At 44.3% G+C, this 18,568-nt stretch overlaps 1 protein-coding gene across 3 annotated transcripts; it reads right to left on the bottom strand.

Annotated features, from left to right (window-relative positions):
* Nucleotides 1-443: 443 nt before the first annotated feature.
* On the bottom strand, nt 444-7,624 carry LOC146424634 (purpurin). 3 transcript variants are annotated; one of them, XM_085043281.1, is made up of 6 exons: nt 7,327-7,623; nt 6,303-6,420; nt 4,718-4,854; nt 3,171-3,283; nt 1,891-2,103; nt 444-669 (listed from the first exon to the last, which is right to left on the bottom strand). In XM_085043281.1, exons 2-6 carry the CDS (start codon nt 6,417-6,419, stop codon nt 659-661), a joined length of 591 nt encoding a protein of 196 aa, XP_084899407.1. In that variant the 5' UTR covers nt 6,420; nt 7,327-7,623; the 3' UTR covers nt 444-658. The 3 variants fall into 3 exon arrangements, with proteins under 3 accessions (XP_084899407.1, XP_084899405.1, XP_084899406.1); XM_085043279.1 differs by lacking the exon at nt 444-669 and having other exon boundaries at nt 1,877-2,103; nt 7,327-7,624; XM_085043280.1 differs by lacking the exons at nt 444-669; nt 7,327-7,623 and having other exon boundaries at nt 1,877-2,103; nt 6,303-6,500.
* Between the last annotated feature and the right edge of the window lie 10,944 nt (nt 7,625-18,568).

Raw genomic sequence — 18,568 nt, 5'->3', positions numbered from 1 at the left:
AAGCATCCACTCATTTAAAGCAAAGTCCAGTGTTATTGAAAGTAGCATCTCTTTTATTACTTTTTTGGTTCTCCCCTTGGGAACCTTGCTGCAGGTAGTTCTGCCCCAGACACACACTCCAGTCCTTTTTTGGCTGGAACCATCTCACTGGTGTGCCTGAGCCCTGCCCTGTGCCTTGCTGGCTGGCTGGACTTTGCAGGTGAGCCCCAGACTTGCCATGTCACCATGCTTGTGTCTGATGATCATTGCTGTCAGGGGACCTGCCCTCTCACCATCCTTGCCCTGCTCCTCCTGCTCTGTGCTGGGGAACGACACTGCCCCACCTGTGCTGGGAACTCCCTTGGCTGCTGTCTCCTCAATGAGCATCCTCAGTTTTTCTGCTCCCCAACAGACAGGACAGCAGGTAATAAAAACCAGTTCCAGAGGTGTCTTTTTTTTCCAAAACATTTATTGACAAATGCCACATTAGGTATTCCCTTGAAAATTAAAATATCACTATTATATTGCACACAGTTTACAGATCCCCCAATATTTTCATGTGTTTTTCAGGAAAAACACACTATTCCATACTATGATTTTTTTTATTATTAGTTGAGTGGCAACTTCAAGACCAAGAGGTCTGGTTTCTGTGCTTAAGGATAGCATCAGAAGTGTACTTTCAGCAGGCCCCTGGAAAGAAAGAAAAGTAAACTTTAGTCTGTGTAAATAAATTTACAAAGTGCTTTAACAGCCTTTTAGTTTCCAGTGAAGCTATAGCTACAACCTTCCTAGGGTACTTCTGAATCACAAGATTAGGATTCAGGAATGCAAAAGTTGCTGTTTGCATTGCTCTGTGTCTGTTGTCACAGACTGGGGCAGCCTTTCCCAGCTAGCCGTGGCTTTCAGCTTTCCTGAGCACCCAGCCATGAGCCTGCAAACCAGCTGCCTTCCTTCTGCCACTGGGAGCAGTACAGAGGGGTATGGGGCAGGGATGCCCATGCCACACGCACAGCCTTGGATGATGCCAGGAGCTGCTCTGTAGTGGAGGGCTGGCTGACACAATGACATGCTGTTCAGGAGGTTTTAGCTGCCGTCCCTTGTACCACAGTGCAGAACATGTGTGCTATGCGGCTTAGTAAAGGCTCAACTTCCAGGCAAGGCAGTTAGGATGTGAAGGGTGTGGGTACTCAACTGCCAGCAAAGAGGACTTTCTGCTTCCAGCATAGCCTAAAAAATTATCTGCCTATCTCATGGTAGTATTGGTAGTATTGATCTCATACCAATACTATCTCATTTGAACTACAAGATCAATACCTGTACTTCCAGAAACATGTTCTCAAAACAGGCTTTAGACATGGCCTATTTGCGTGTATGCAGTGCAACTGCTGACTCCCACTACCAGCAGACACAGTAAGAAATGCTACTCAGAGCCCCTCATCCCTGCTACTCAGACCACACAAGACACAAATCATGATGGAACTAAGGAATGTGAGGGTGGTCCTTCCTGAAGGCATCTTCTCATCCTTTCCTGGAGGACACTGCACAGACTCAAGGTAAGATGGTATTATGCAAGTGGCCAAGACAAGCATTTCCAAGTGCAGAAATACTGGCCTGTAGCATCCATGCCTGTCCTGTCTACTACTACAGTAACAAAGCTGACCTTCTTCTGGTAGTGTAGCAGTTTCAACAGCCAGGATTTCTGTAAGGGCAGCCTTAGGGCTGCAGAACCAGGCTGTAACAGGCTCTCACCCTTGCATGGATTTCCCTTTGAAGGTCTTTTCTTATTAGAGCTCACATTAAGAAAAAGTTGCCGAAAGAGTACAGCTGAGTTTGCTGTGGTTCTGTCACATTAACAGCAAATGTGTTCACCTACTGTGCAATTCAGTGAGTTTGCTAATTAGCCCGAAATACCTGACTGAAGCACAGGCTGGAACTGGCCAGACATGCAGATTTCTTCCTGCTTCTGGCGCACAATGCGCTGGATGGCTGGGGGGAGGCCACGGGGATTGCGGGAGAAGATCAGGGAGTAGCCATCATCACAGGAGCCATCCTCCTTCAGGCTGCGGCAGGCGTAGGTAATGGCATAGTTATCATAGTCGGTGTCAATCACCCAGTAGTTGTCCCCTGAAACATCAGAACACAAGTGTTTGTCACAGTGGGGAAGACAAAGCAAAGGTGGATCCTTCAGCAGGGAGATTATGAACTTCAACACATGGCAGGGATAACTTTCCAAAGGATCTGAAATCATGTCACACATCCAACTTGTCTGCACACCATGAAGGGAAGAACTGGGACAAGCACAGGGCATCTTGAGACCATGTTTTTCCTCATGATGCTCAGTGCATTTTCACCTTTTGTTTCTTAGGCTAGAAATATTAGGAGGACTAGGACTTTCTCGGTTTTCAATGACAAAATATCTCTTTATGTTGCTTGCTCAAGCAGGGTGGAAAGAAGGACGTACAGTTCAGAGTACATTTCCTATACAGGAAGCCTCAGTGAAACATTCCTCCTGTTGTCTGGCCTTACTCAACGAAGTCCTTTTTGGTGTGGCTTATCTGGCAGTGCTAAGTGAATGTCCTTCTTTCTTACACACTAGAAGTCCTTCCCAACTTCCACAGCTGGAGAGCTGCAGTTATGGGCGACACAGGCACAAAGGATGGGGATTGAAGGGTGCAGAACTGAGGTTCAGCACGAGCAGTTTCTGCAAGGGGGACTTGAGTTAACAGCTCCATCTCTTTGAGTCCAGCTGTGTCCCTCTGAGGAGAAATGTGCCTTATTGCTGGGGTGTAGCTGTGGGTCCACATGTCTCCCTTCTTCAGCTATGAGGAGTACAAGGATGACTGACCCCAGCACTTTTATAATGCCCACAGTGGGGCCCAGGAAGTATTGCTTCCTTAGGTTCAGCATCACATCTGGCTGAACCAAATCCATGTGTGTGGCCCAATGCCTCTAAGCTGCATCCTCCCTGCTAATACATATCTGGTGTATAAGAGGCATCTCTGGGGAGTCTGGATCCTGCCTCTTCTGTGGCGATAAAATGCACTGCTTGAATAAAGCGTCTCCCCCAAAATGTTTTGTCTTCACTTGGTGCAATCTGATCTGAACTGTTTTTCCTGCTCATATGTTAAAACACACATCTGGATAGCTGTAAGCAATTGACTAGCATTAGGGGGCTGGGGAATTTCACTCACCACCGCTGGAGAGGTAGCTGGCCAGTCCCTGGTAGGTCATATACATTTTTGCTGGAGTGGTTGGGTCAGGCACCGTATACTGGGCAGCCATGTCAGCACAGATCACCCAGAAACTGCAACAAGATCCGTAAGATTCAAAGTAAAACCTGGCAGCGTCTGAGCTTCAGATGGGTGTCCCTCACTCAGGCACAACTGCCTCAGGCATGGGCATAGCCTTTCTTAATGCAAAGTTGCTGTTTGTCATTAAGTAATGCAAACCTATGACACCCTCCATCACTGCCGGTGATTGCTGCTGGAGTCTGGTCCCCAGCTCTGCTGTATGCTGTGGCTGTGGCAGTGCCCTGACCCCCCCTTCAGATCAGTAGGCTTTTTACCACCCACTTCTCTACAAGCAGCCAGCCACCAAGCACAACAGTGAACGTTTCTTGGCTCCCTGCTAGCAGGCTGCAGGGTGAGCTGACCTCCATCTGGGCCCTTTGGGGTCAGTTGCTGTGCCCCAAGCAGAGGCAGGGAGTTGGCTCTCCCCTCTCTAACACTTCTGAGCAATATAGGCACAGGGATGTCTGTTACAAGCACAGTAGTAGTCACAGCCACTTTGCCAAGCTGGTGAAAAGCCATTACACAGCCTTTGAGAACCCTGTGGGTGTCCATTTGTTCCAATGCCCTTTTCTGTTTGGTATCGGTTTGCTCTGAATACCACCCTATTTTAACACTGTTTGTCAAGCATTACTTGGATTTGTGAAACAGTGGAAGGGTTTTCATTCCTTTCCTTGCTCAGGCTGCACTTCCCCTTATCCTGCCTTTGCAGAAATAAAATTTGCAGCAGCCTTGAGACCCTGCTTATTTTCTTAAGGGTCCCTTCAAGAATCTTCCCCCTTGCACTGTGTGGCATGCCAGCAAAGCTTCATTTCCAAAATATCTTGGAGTGCTGCATTATTAAGATATACAAGGTTCATAGCCACCTGCTAGTGCTTGCCTAATGGAAGCCCCAGATTTTCTTTTCTGCACTCAGAAAGCTATTTAATCTCTTTACATGCTGTAATTCCTTGTAGTAATCATGACCAACAGGCAAAACTCTAAGCTTCTTGCCATCTGTCCATTCAGGCATTGCAATGACATCTAAGAGTTGACCACATGTTTTCCTCAGAAATCTGTCCAATACTGTAATGGGAGATCGGTGGAAGTAATGATGCTCTCATTCCCCTGAACCTCTCAGTGAAATAAGAGTTTTCCTTCCCTTGGAGCCCCACAGCCTTCATTAGCTCCTTTATTTATTTCAATTAATTTATCTAACCCTTCCATCTATCAAGGTTTGACATAATAATTGTCTTTTTGCAGTAGTTTTGTGACGGTCCCAAACCTGAGCCAGGCTGAGAAGAAACCCAGAACTCAAAAGTGTCTAGCTTCTAATATAATACCGTGGCTAAACTTCCCTTTTTGATGAAGAAAACCCAGTCATGTTGTGTGCTCAGGATAGATCACCATCCATGTCCCCCTGATCCAGTACCTCATGGCAGCAGCTAGAGCTGAAAGTCAAGAGAGCTCACCCAAAAAGCTTCACTCGGCCCTTGGAGGATGCTGTCATTGTGCCATCTTCCTCCACGGTGTATTCAGCAGAGATGTTGTCCTGAAGGAAAAGGCCTTCTGGATCCTTCTTGGCCAGGGCATACCATTTCCCTGCATACTGTCATGAAGGAATATTAATGTCTGGATTAAATGCCACAGCAAAATTAGCTCAAAAATGATTTTGTGATCAAAGTGCCTTTCTAACTCCCTATTGCCTGACATATGGCAAAGTCTGAGTTTGGGTGGGAATGTAGCACACAGATGCTGCAGTGCTGCCTGATGAACCCTTGCTTCTGTGCCAGAAGGAGCAGGTCTAGCAGCTCAGCACTGCTGTGCACATGTAGTCCTTGTCCAGTGGGATACTCCTGGCACAGTGACCCTACGCTGAAAGCATCTCTCACCCTAAAATGCCTTCTGAGAGTCAGGCTTCTTCTTCCCTGTTCCTGTTCAAGCCCCCTTCTCTTCCATGGAATGCCATACCAAATTCAGCAATATCAAATTGCAGGCACAAAGACTGTAGCAAGCTGGCTGGAGATAGTATTTTTGCCTGCCAGGGGACACAGCTGATATCTGATGGGGAAAACAGTCTACCCAGCAAAGCAGAAAGTGATGACTATATGCTCAAAACAAGGAGAGGCTGTCTTGGGGAGAGTAATAACACAGAGAAATTGAAGGAGATTAAGGGAAAGAATATGGCTATGCAAAAAATGGGCCCCTGAAAATGTACAAGAAGTATCTAGTAAAATGAAAACAAGATCTGAACAGCTGGCTGACAGGGAGGAAGACCCTTAAAAGTTAACATTATAAGTAGAAATGCTGAGAAGAGCAGGAGCTAGCTGTGTTAAATTTGATTCTGCAGAGAAGCTAGTGAGAACTGTTAGGCAAGTTACATGCTGAAGCATGAAACAAGCTTGTCATTCCCAAATATAGAAGCCTGAGAAAAAACTTGGACTTTTTAAAACTGGGATGTTCCAAAAGCTCTCCCTGGACATGGTTTGTTTCCAGCAAAGCCGATCTTGTATAGAGGAAGTGCCCACTGCATCCCAGCTGCATCTGGAGTTGTGGTGTTTGTTGACCATTAGTTCAAACAAGTGCTGACACACCTTTCCAACAGCAAGTTAGCCCTAATTTCCTCCTCAGAAGCACAAATGATGTGTTTAAACAAGAGTTCAGGATACCAGACTAGGTTAGATTTCCGTTTACTAGGACCCCCAAGAATGACAGTGGTGGATGTACAAACCCTAGGGCTTTGGTTTGAGCTTCCTCTCTGATGTGGATCTAAATTGTTTGTTTCAAGGAACTGCTCAAAGCTCAAAGCTGTGCTGAGCTAACAGAAGACAACATCTAACTGAGTAGCATCCCTGGCTTTCAAGGCCAGTTTTACCATAATATTCAGAAGGTTAAGCAGCACTTAGAAAAGCAAACTACAAAATATCTGCAAGTCAGCATATGAAAGAAGTTAACTTTTTGGTGAAGAATCCCTTTAGACGAACAAAACTCATAACCTGGAAAAACAGTTAATATGTAAAGCTTCTCCATGTGTACTACTGAAGTAATCATAATTACCCTTTTTGGATCAAAATTGTCTTTCACAGCGAAAGACTCCACTGCACAGGTCTGAGCTAGGGTATGTTCAACAGTGTAGAAGACTGAGGCCAGGAAAACATACTGTGCGTATTTCATCCTGCAAGACAAAAGCAACACAGGGGTTCATTTCATGCAGTAGATGGAAGTAGCTAGTGCTGTGCCTACAGATGCATTTCCCTAATTTTAAAACTAGTTTCTTCCCATAGAAAGTGGACAATCAACTCTTCCACTGATAGTAAGTCATTGTTGTGCCTAAATTCAGCCAAAACTGAACATCAACAGCGATTACTTTGCAAGAGTTTTTTGCTTGCCAATAGTAGTGATGCAGTTCATGGTATTTTTGCATAATAAATCAAGCCAGAATATAGATAAGTTTGGTAAGAGATTACAGAAAATTGAAATGTTTTGAATCCTGTTTTCACAGGAAGGAAAATGTTCTGTTGACCTCTGGTAAAGCACTGTATATAGGAAAGATGTTGTTTCTAGTTATTTCACAGTGAGTGTCCACTTTACTTTCAAGCCAGCACAGCCATGCTCTTTACCAGCTGTCCTCATCACCAAAGGCCTTTCCTAGCTGCCTGCTCTAATGGTATAGCACACCTTGGCATTGGGTGCCCTCTGACCAGTCCTTTGGCAAACATGACAAACAATATTAATTCTCTAGAGGCTTGATCTGTCATTGCAGAACAACCACCAGCTGCCCATGGCTCTATTTTTCTCCTTGGTTATCCCAGTGCATCCATATCCCAGTATATTTTTTCTCAGAGTTTGGGAACAGAGCACCTTCATGAAACATTCTTGCATAGTATTTGACCCTGAATACATGTCCTGATGCCAAGATAAAACAGTCTCCTGATGCTTGTCAGTAGGATCCAAGCTGAGCTACCAACCCAGAGCCCAAACACCCATGCAGCTACTCTGTTCCTAGCTGCTGCCATGCAACCTGCATTTCCCAGCTGCAAGGGATGCCATGCTGATCCGCCTCTGCTGAAGAGAGACCTACCTGCTGGGTAGAGGTGTTGGAAATCCTTGAGACTACTCTGCTTCAGTCTTTGGGCTGCAGGTAGCAGGAGAGTTTTGTGTCAATTGCCCTCCAGCTCCCTTTAAATAAGGAATCTGCAAAGTCACTAATTGGTTATTTTTGCTCGTGTGCCTGAATAAAACACTTAATCTTGGATAATCCATTATGTAAAAACCAACTGTAATCCTCACACTGGTGGGTCTGACTGCTATACTAATACAAACACAGCTTTTACATAATGGAAAAAGCTGACCAGAAAGCTAATAAATCTGCTGATTTGATTGTACCAATGCTTTGTCTCATTGAAGTCTTTCTTCTTCCAACATGTTAGGAGAATAAGCACAGAGCATTAAGCAGGGAAGCACTTGGACTATATGCGCACATCTGCATAGGCATGTGTTCAAGTTTGACAACTTGCATGGACCAGATACATAATTAACTTTTCTGATACCTGCATCATCAAATTAAGGTGATATTTGCAAGAGTAGGAAGACATTATGCATTACCTACATCAGGGGAGGGGGACAAAAAAATGCAAAAATACGAAGTTTTGCCTTCACGGTCATGTCAAAATCCTGGAGTCCCCAGTTCTCCTGTGCACTGAAACTTTTTTATGTACATTCTTCCTAGCTAATTTTGTCAACATTTCCAGTTATATAAACACTATAACCCTCTTCTACCTAAAACATTCTTCCTACTAGCCTTTTGTGGGGATACAACACATCACAAAAAGCTGAGAAGGCAGAAACCACCAGAAGAGTACTTTTTACAGCAAACCATGCCTGTCATGCTCAAGCGCCCAAAGAATTTCCCCAACTGCAAAGGCTGCTCCTGTACCCTTTCCACCAGGCACACCTGGGAGATCTAAGGCTTCAGGAGTTGCCAGCACTAGCAGTTATTCCTCATACTGGGTGCTAAGTGTTGAGGAGCCTCGGACACTGGGGACAACCCTGTAGCTCCTATGGAGTAAGCCCAGGAAGCCCTGAACCTTTTGGTTCTGATCCAACAATTTGGATTTCCAGAGTAAGGCTAAGGCCTTCTGGAGGTTTTGGGCTTGCTGCAGCGATCACTTACCACCCCTTGCCCAGGAATTCCTGAACAGAAGCACACAGCTTTGCCCTGCAGCTGGTGAGAGCTGTGTTGCTTTCCAGACAGTTTTTTAGGGCTGTCCATTGCCTGGGAAAGGCTGTCCTTGCTTGCTTCCAGAGGAAACTTTGATTTGGCCTCTGTGCAGCTTCCATTTACGCTTTAGAGGGAGGCAGTGGTACTTTGCATGCAGCAGAGTGGCTGAATGTACCCTGTTGATGCCACCTGTGAGTGTCCACAGCCAGCCTGGGCAAGTCCACGGGGGAATGAGCTGATGGTAACTGGGACTGCTTGGCCACTTAAAGAGTCACATAAAAAGTAACTTCTTAAACTGCATTTCAGGGCTAGCTGCCCACTAGATTCTAAAGGGACTGACACTGAATATGAGTGCAGAAGTGTGCTCCTCCACCCTGACATGGGGATTTGACAGAGAAAAACTGCAGTGTTTTCTGTAAATTAGGAGGCTTCCAAACACTTATCACTTCATCTGTTTCCAACAAAACAGATTAGTTTATGTCCATGTGAGACATAGGTGACACTCGAAGCCATGCTTAGATGACCACTTAATCCCCTGGGGATTAGACACGTGCTAATAATAGCTAATCACAGCACAAGATTTTGGTTGGTGAGCATAACATCTGTCACTGCATTATTTGCTGTTTGAAGCAAGAAGAAAACAAAATCAAATTTACCTTCATTTTCACAGTACTGTGGTCATTTGTGCTAGGCATAGGAAAAAAAAAAAGGGGAGGAATCAAAGCATTGAAACATATTCCTGAACTTGTTGATTTTGATGTAATATGAAACAGATTTTGTAAAAACAAAGATGCCCTACTGGATTTGGTTGTCAGTGAAGACACCCAAGAACCTGGTCCAGACCTGCTCATCAAAACTAGCTGGTTTTCAGCAAAAGAAGTGGCCTGACCACTCAGTGTACTGAGCTCAGCACAGGGGAAACTGGTAGTTTTAGTAACCTGCAGCAAAACAGGTATGCACATGAGATGGTTAATCTTATCTTCCTCCCTATCCTGTGAAATACAGCAGCAGCAGCAGCAGTATTGTACTTCCTGCCCTAGCAGATCCCCCTCCTTTTGCATTATTATTGGAACAAACATTGGGCAAACTGCTCTGGGAAGTACTGCAATTCCACTGCCATCTCAGGTTTAGTGACATGTGCTGCTAGCTTGGCAGCCAACGGCACGGGATGAGAGCTCTAAAAATGCTCCTGCCTCAGGCATTAAGTTCCCTGCTGTCCAGCAGGCGATCAAGTTGTGGGTTTGTTTGCCAGGGCACTGGAGAACAGCTACATTTACAAGCATTCTGAGCCACCCCTGACGGCTACTGCAGTGGTTATTGCACTGTGAGTCATTGGGATTTTGAGCCCCAGCTTTAGATACAATTCGTGCTGCTAAGGATGCCAGGCCACATTTCAGGGATGTCACATGCTTGTGTCTGCATTGCTGGAGAACACACATCCCAGTCTCAAGTTTGGCAAGGGTTGAGAGGACACTAAAAGTCTGCTCCACTCCTTTGTCAGGGCAGGAGGCAGGAGAAACAAGGCTACCCCATAACTGGACACCACATGAAAACTGTGGGCATAGAGAGTTTCTGTGACTTCTGCTCAGAAATGCTGATCTTTTCCAAGGAAGAGAGTGGTGCAATACAGATGAAGAGGAAATAGTTTGAAGTTTGTTCTTCTGTGGTTCAAGGGTAAGGTTCTTGGGTGTGTTATGTAATTAGATTAAAAAGGCATTGTAAATCACTGCCTTAGGACTTTCAAGGCAATATTCAAATACCTCACAGTTTTAAACGATGAGAACTGAAAGGCACCCTTCCCTTCATCGTTACACTATCATTACAGCTAAATGTATTGATTGACAATTAGCAGAGCAGGGCCTCACATGCTCCCATGCACACAACACATCCCAGACAAAGGCACACACCTGTCACCCTGTTTGCAAGAGAAACAAGGGGCTGCTCAAAGCAAGAGAAGTCGAGAAGCCTCAGCCTCTCTGCCACGATGGGCACTTAGCCTGGAGGGAATAGTTTTCTCAGAGCCATTGACAAGAGCTTGCCAGAAAAATTAAATCGCAGCCCCTCTCCCAAACCCTTCAGCATCTTGCTGCCTTGGTGGAACAGGATGAATGCAGAGCTGGCTAAAATCTCTCCTTCAATGGGATTTTAGCACACAATGATCTGCTGGCCAAAGAAGCATATCAGGTTTTGTGCCATCTCCTGGTTTCTGAACAGCTGTATGGGTGATGGTTGCAGCTTGAACAGTGAGCTGCTGGATTTCCTCTCCAATGAATGATAGTTTCCCAAAAGGCCCGTTGCTAATTGCTACCAAAAGACCATTCAGGCCTGAGGCAACCTCATGAAAAAGAGGCTTTTTTTGGCCATCAGATAAAAAGATGAACTTTCTATTTCTTGTTTTCTAGTATTTACTATAAGGCGTACTGCTGATATATTTATATAAATATCTAATGTTTACTGCTACTGAACTGATCCATTTCCAGCCATGTTTATCTATTTCAGTTGCAGCATTTGTTTAAAGATACAATATTTGCCTTTTTCATACCAAGCTGCCAGATCCTGGAGGACAAAGACCAGCCCTTTCAGCACAAGAAGACTGCAATTTCATTGTGGACAAGGAGGGTGGCATCTGCAAACAGGAAAGGAACTCAGTTCTCTGGAGATAAGGTCTTCACACTTGAAAAGATTCCTGATACATCTCTATGGCCTGATCCTATCCTTCTCCCAGGAAAAGACAGGAGGAAGGAGATTGTTTCCTTCAGGCAGCAGTGTTATTTCCAGGATTTCTTCCAAAAACTAGGAGGCACAGAGGTTATGTGGATATCCCTGGAGGTGTAAACAGTGCATGGAGTATTGTAAGTCTCTTTCCTTTTCTGCTCATGCAACTGAAACAACTTAGCTCAAAAAATGCAGGAACAAACTTATAGGCTCTAACTGTTTGCAAAGCATGATGTAACAGGAGGCCATATGTCCACACATTTCCGACAGTAAATTCTGCCTCCAGATTATTGCACCAGATTACTCCAGTGGGATATATACAGCTCCCTGCGTAGCGTGCATCTCAAGGTGCTTTACAAAACTGATACTGCTGGCACAGAGCTTGAGGAGTTATGGATAAGCCAGGATGTCCATGCCAGCCCTGATGATGGATTTAAAAGCTAAAACCAGAAGCACAAATTACAAAAGCCAAGGAAATCTGTATGTGCATGCAATCAAAAGCCATTAGCAAGGCACCTGGCCTTAGTAGGTGCTCGAGGACACAGTTTCCATGTGCAACAGAAGGTGCAAGGAGGGAAGGTTTAGGTCAGAGCACCTTTCTGCACTCCAAAGGGAGGGCAGCTGTAAACACAAGGCTGATTAGTGAGTCACAGAGCTAGAGAATAAACGAAGGCTTTCACATACAGCTGCACTTCAGCTTTCCATCTCTGCTTCTTCTGCAGGAGAAATGGTTGGAAGTATGTAGCTTGGGAAAAGAGAGGAGTTTCTAAGCTGTCAAAAATGATCAAATGATTTTTTTTTCACGGAGGATTTTTTGTTTGTTTGTTTCACACTTTAAGCAGCTGATCTCTAAAGCTGCAAGACCTTAAATAGTGCAAGTTTTCTGCAGATAGGAAAATTCACTGTTTTCACCATGGCATGCTTCTCAACACTTACACAGAAAAACTGTTTATTTTACAGACAAGCCCAGGGGTTCCAGTAAAATCTCAGGGTCCCATTGTGTTACCAACGCTGTAAATTTATAACTGGAATACTCAGCCTGAAGGTCAAGCTTACATCTGCCTCAGACTGAGCAACAAGCTGGAAACACTGAAAATTGCAGTGTTGCCTCAATAAGAGAGACTCATTAAAAATACCACCACTGCAGCAACGTCTGCTGCAGGAAACAGACACCAAACATCCCTCTGCCCACAAGAAGAGAAGGAGGAGGAGGCAAGCCACAGAGAGTCCAAACATGATCAGAACCTCTGCAGGACTCACTGCAGTTCTGTGCCTGCAGGCCCAGCATGGGGAGCTACAGTCACTCCTGTTAGGACCAGTGAAACTCCTGCATAACCAGCCCTGCTGCTGGTCTCTGGAATATGAGTATTTGCTTCCTCCTTGCTGCAGCCTTGTGTCTGCCAATGCTGCAAACCTCCTTATACCCTTCTGACATGTGCACTGAGACTACACAGACACTCCCAGCTTCTTCTTACCCTTGGTGGCTATGCTTGTTCCCACCCTTCTGGTTCCATGGCGGTTTATGGACTCAGTACCCCTTTTAAATTCCTCATTACATGCTCTTCCATTACTCTTGAAGTTAGAGTAATTTTCTCTGTTCCTCTTCTTTTCTGCTAAACAGAAAAGGCTCTCTGCCTTTTTTACTCCTGTTGTGGCCATTTTTCCACCAAATCACTTCACTCATCTGTGATGCTGTCCTCTTGTTCTGCAAATATCTGCAAATCTTTCCTTAGGACTCTTCTCTTTTTTTCATTGTTTCTGCATGACACTGCATAAGAAAACCTGCCTCTGGGTACACCTGAGCCCCTATTTTGTGTTATTAGTGCTCCTTCTAAGAGTTTTCAAATGTCCTACCACTGTGCTTTCCTCACTTCCATGCCCAGAGCATTTTGGGGAGAAGCTTGGGAAGGAAGTATTTTGTACACGAGGGGAGTGCACATGGCTTAGTTTGGGAAGAGTTTAATGATCTTTTTAGCCCTGCAGCTTCACAGAACACTTGATGAATGAAGTAATCTTCTTATTCAAGGTTCAGTGATTTGCACTAGGAGCTTTGGATACAATCTGTCAATTGAAATATAATAAACTCTTGTAGACTGGGAGCAGAAATTGCCACTGCTACTGTATTGTAATATTTTTTAACAGAGCCATCTCTTAATAAAATTAAGAGAATCTGTGCATATTTACAATGTATACAAGGAAGAGGAAGTCAAGGAAGAGGAAGTCAAGAAGGCACATCAGGCCTGTGGTGACTTACAGACTCAGGTACATTTCTAGTCTTCTGGCATGGCAGAATATCTCTTCATAAATATCTCTTCATATTTCTTCATAAATATCTCCCCAAAAATGTAACAATCAGACTTGACAAACCCTAAACTGACCTGTGTATTTTCAGAAACCCACCTCCTTTCTATGAGAACCATTCAGATGGAAATCTCTGACTAATTCCTGCAATTTACCAATGCAGTATATAAAGTTGTATGCTAATTTGAAGGAAATTCTCCAAAGGAATTAAGAAGTTGAGGACTGATGTTCCTTTGTTATGACACAATTTAGCCAACATTCTGGCCAAAATGCAAGCATATGACAAAGTGCTCACCCTTTGCAACTGGACTGCCAGCAGCACACTTTCTCCTGTACACAACTGTCCAAGGGATTTATGCATTACTGTAAACATTTAATGTTCTACAACTCAGGTATCAACTGTCCTGTCAGAAAGGAAATACAGCTCTGGCATAACCAGCTACTGCTCAGCTACCTTTTCTGCAGACCTAGAGTCTGCTGCTGTGCTCCTGGGCTCCTCTGCTGTATTTCTGTGTGACAGTCAGATTGCATTAAAACAGGTGTGTGTCCCCAGCTGTGCTCATGCATATGCCCCAGCTGACACATGTCCCCACTGCTGCCACCCTGCACCTCTGTCGGGCTCCTGCCACCTCCAGGGGCAGGACCCTGTGCTTGCCCAGGCTGGAGGAGGTTCTCCAGCCCCTGAGCTCCTGATGAAGGGTAGCCTTGATCTCTTCTCCCCCAGGCTGGTGTCATCCCCAGACTGGCCCAAGTGCACTTTGCCCCTTGTCCAGCCCCAACCAGCTTGACCATGTGTGTGGACAGGGAGGCTGTGGCAGTCTCCCACTCACTGGTGGCTGCATTAGCTGTGACCACAGGCAGGAGTGAGGCCCAGCAGAGTCTGGGACAAGATCCCAGGTGGCAAGGTTGGGCTTTGTTGGCATCTAAAGGTCCCTGGACAGCCACAGAGGGGAAAGAAATGGGAAAGATGCTGAGCAAGAGCCATAAGGTTTTGCACGTTAACCCTCCATGTGGCAAGTGACAAACCACGTGCAACTGAAGGAGCAGGCCAGACTTTGAGGGGAGAAGAAGACCCAGGAGGGACAAGGAATGTAGCTCTGATCCTCGCTGGGCTCCTGTGGCTGCAGGCAGGAAAGCTTATTCTTGTATACAAGCAGGTGGCATGAGAATATTACATGGTAAATCAGATAAGCTCCAATCTCGTTATGCCAACAGATGAGTGGGTCAGAAAGGTTTGAGTATAGCTGTCGATACAGCACCCTGTAAGGATAATGTCTAATCAAATTAGTCACTTGCAGCTCCCCTCCCCACAGCCTCTTCATTTGGGGGAAAAACAATGTTCCCTGGAAGGAGGAGCGTGAAGCATTTTACCAGCCCAAATGCCCCCAGCACTTCCCTTCCCTCTTGCTGCTTTCCAGGCAGTTTCTGCATCCACTGCTTTGGATACAATCCCATAAATGGCCCTAACAGTACTGCTTCTCCTGGGCAGTATGTTTTGCACCACGTCAGCCAGATGATTTCACTACACAAGTTTTCAGTAGTTTTCATCCTAGGACTAGGGAGAGACAGTCATATGAGTTGTTGGGAGGAGAGCAATTTTATTCCTAAAAAATCCTTGTTTTCCCAGCTATCAGCCAAGCCTTCAGGGCAGCTTAAACATTCAAGGTTTCCACTGGAACACTGTTTAAATGACATCCACCAACAACCAACAAAGCATAAGTCTTATGCCAATTCTGTAATTTCAGTTTAAAGCTATTGAAAACAAGTTGGTGCAACTACACGTGTTCAGATGTTATCATGCGGTGCGACAGTATAGTGTAAGTTTCCTAAAATAGCAGCCTCATCCTCCTCCAAAATCCTCCATTGTCTGCCTAAGTCCATTCAAAGAACATTATCCTATTGCAAGCTTAGACTGCATCCACCTCTGTCATCATTGCTCTGCCAGCAATGGCTTTCTTGCTGCCACTTGGGTATTCCTGAAGGCCTAGGGAACACTCATGCTTTTTTGCACCATGCTTTTAACTCTGGGTACACCAGCCCACCAAAGGGGCTGCTCTGGCCCTGCTTGCTCCATTTGCAACTGTGATTTAGATTTCCACCTGCCATTCCTACTTGGTTTCAATTGCACAGCAATTACACAGCCCTGGGTTGCCTTAAGAAACATTGCCTCAGTTTCTCCACTTCTGCAGCTATGAACATCTGTATATTAGGACATTCATTATTTCCCCTTATTAAGAGGAAATCTTTGTGTTAAATTTCAAGCCCTGAATGCAGAAGCAGGAACTGAGCTTGGAGTTTTGTATTTGGAGCCTCGAATATCACTGTTGAACACTGCTTGTTTATCTTACAGATGCTTTGAAACAAACATATTTATCTAGAACTGAACATAACCTTTCATACCAAGCAAAGTATGAATGTCTGGAAGGTTTGGATCCAAAAGAGTGCCAATTTCAATTCAGTAAGAATTGTTCACCCATTTGCAATTTTTCAGCTCCCAAAGCACAACCAAAAAGCACAAACTATTCTATTTTCGTACCACCTAATGCATCCACGACAGTTTGTGGGGGTTTTTTTTGTGGGGTTTTTTATTTTTTGTGGTTGTTGTTGTTTTGGTTGTTTTTTCTTTCTTTCTTTTTTTCTTTTTTTCTTTTTTTTGGTTTTTTTTTGGTTTTTTTTTTTTTGTTTGATTGGATGGTGGTTTTTTTGGTCAGGAAGACACCACATGTTACCAAGCCCAAAAGCTCTGTCCTGTGATATTCACTTCATACACAGCCTGATTCCTGGACATTGAACCATTTCAAGAAGTGTTCTTGAAACTTTCAAAGAAGTGGCTATGAGCTCCCAGGTGACATTCTCTTCTTTCACAAATCTGACCTGGTAGAAGGAGGATCCAATGGATTGTCAAAACTGCCAGGACACCATACACTGGACTGTAAGGAGAGCTAAACTTCACTACAGACTTTCTTCAAAGACCTGGTGAGAGGAAATTTCATTCCTTTGGGATACCAGGACTGAAAATGTGTTTGTCCCCTGGAAAGACTTTTAATCGGTTTTACTTACCCTTTTTCCTCCCTGTGACTGTGGGATGAAACAAGGGTTGTATTTCACCATGCACTGGAAGGGCCCAGATTGCTGCTAGAGGAGAGACATTGGAAGGCAGAAGGCTGCCTGCAGCTTTCCTCATGTTGATCATAAATAAAATTACTCCCATCTGGGAGTTTTACACAGCTGCAAATGAAATTTTTACTGGTGTAGAAGCAATGGTTTTCTTACATATAACTGGAATGACAGGCCATGGACAGAAAGGCTGGGAAAAAAAGGAAACATAAGAAAATGTGTTTCCCTCCAACGCTAGGAAGTTTGTATCAGTTCCAGCAGGCTGCTGTCATTACACGTGCATCTCTTCAAACTAAAAGTGTTCACTGGGGAAAACAATGGCATCACATCTGGGGATATCTAAGATAAGGTGAGAGCAATATCTTCCCACTCTTTTGGAAGCCTTTTCTCTGCAGGTCTGAAGTCTACTGTCCTATATGGTTATGGAGAACATTCTGCTCCCTTTTTCTTAGCCATAGCCTTTAATACAATTGGGAATTGTTTTGTTAGGAAAGAGATGACTCAAAAAGAGACTTGAGAAACCTCAATCTTTCCTCAAAGGTCACATTTTCCCACTCTGTTCCAGGTGAGACATCTGTTCAGAATAACTAGGCCTCATGTGTTATGTGAAAGAAGGTTCATCCTAATGGGTGTACACTTCCTTCTGCCTGGAAGTCTTGACACATGTGCAGCCTGTGTTAAGCTGAGATAGTGACTCATCCCCAGGAATTCACCAGGTGACTGTTCTCCACATAAGTAGGACTTTCCATGCACCCTTGGTGAATTCTAGTCCTCTAGAGCTGAACACAGCTGTCTGTGATTTGTTTTTAAGATGGTGCTCAAACACATTTACAGACACCTGACCATGGCTCACTCGCTGGCTTAATATTTTTCCTCCTATCAGTGGAAATACTGAGATGATCTACATTGGTTATAGCCTCCACAGAGAATCCTACTCAAGAAATTCTACGTCACATTAGTGAGCGACTAAATCTCTTCATCCTTCAAATATATTTGCTGCCACCTTTTCGCTATCTCATCTAAGCCCTCACCTTATGACACAAAATATCTTTTATGTTACTTCCTCATTAGTCAAGAGCTGTTACAGCCATTACTTTCCTTCTGTCCTCTGTTACAGCCATTACTTTCCTTCAGACTTCTGACTCTGCCATGGAGGAAGCTATGCTGTAAGACACAGTTTTCTCTTGACAAAATCACACTGGCTGTTATTTGTTTCCTCTGGTTATGTACATGAGCAGGTTTGTTCCTGTACTTTCTTAGAAGCCAGACTTAAAATGGTCTGTTGTAGAATTCTCCAATTCTCTCGTTTTCCTATTTTGAATGAATTATTATGTTTGCTTTTTCCAAGAGTTTCAAAACCTTGGAAGATCCTCCATTAGTAGTCAGAAAAAGTCATTAAGAGTTTAGAGGTTACTTTACACAGGTCTCTAAGAACTTCATCTCTTCAGTACTTTTCTTAATATTCTTGCTCTTTCCTATACGATAAATAGAAAATATTCATTGTCTTTCATGTTCCTAATTTAACCTCATATTCGACCTTAACTTTCCTGACTTTCCATTTTTACTTTTTCATGGTATTTTTATACACATCTTCAGTGATTTCACCACACTAACACACTTTCTGTCTGGTTTCCTCTTGTTTAACAAGAACACATAATTTACAAAATGGCCAGTTTGAAACTTTCATTTCCTGGTCCCACTCACCTCAACTGTCTTCCACCTTAATTTCTCAGGTAGTTCTCCCCATTGTCTCCAGTCAAAACTAACGAAGATTCCCTCTTTCTCTTTCTGCCACTCTTTGTGCCCAGATAACAGCTGCAACATATGGTACCTTGCTGAACAGCCTGCAGCCTGAAGCGCTGCCATCCCTACAAGATGTTTGAAAACTAAAATTCCCTATTGCCACCAAGCCCTGTGCTTGGGAGGGTGCTGCTTCTTGGTCACAAAAAGGCTTCATGCACCCCCATTC

The sequence above is a fragment of the Lichenostomus cassidix genome, chromosome Z, assembly GCF_008360975.1.
Source record: "Lichenostomus cassidix isolate B80296 chromosome Z, HeHo_3.0, whole genome shotgun sequence".
NCBI lineage: Eukaryota > Metazoa > Chordata > Aves > Passeriformes > Meliphagidae > Lichenostomus > Lichenostomus cassidix.
This window is presented reverse-complemented; position numbering and strand designations above follow the sequence as displayed.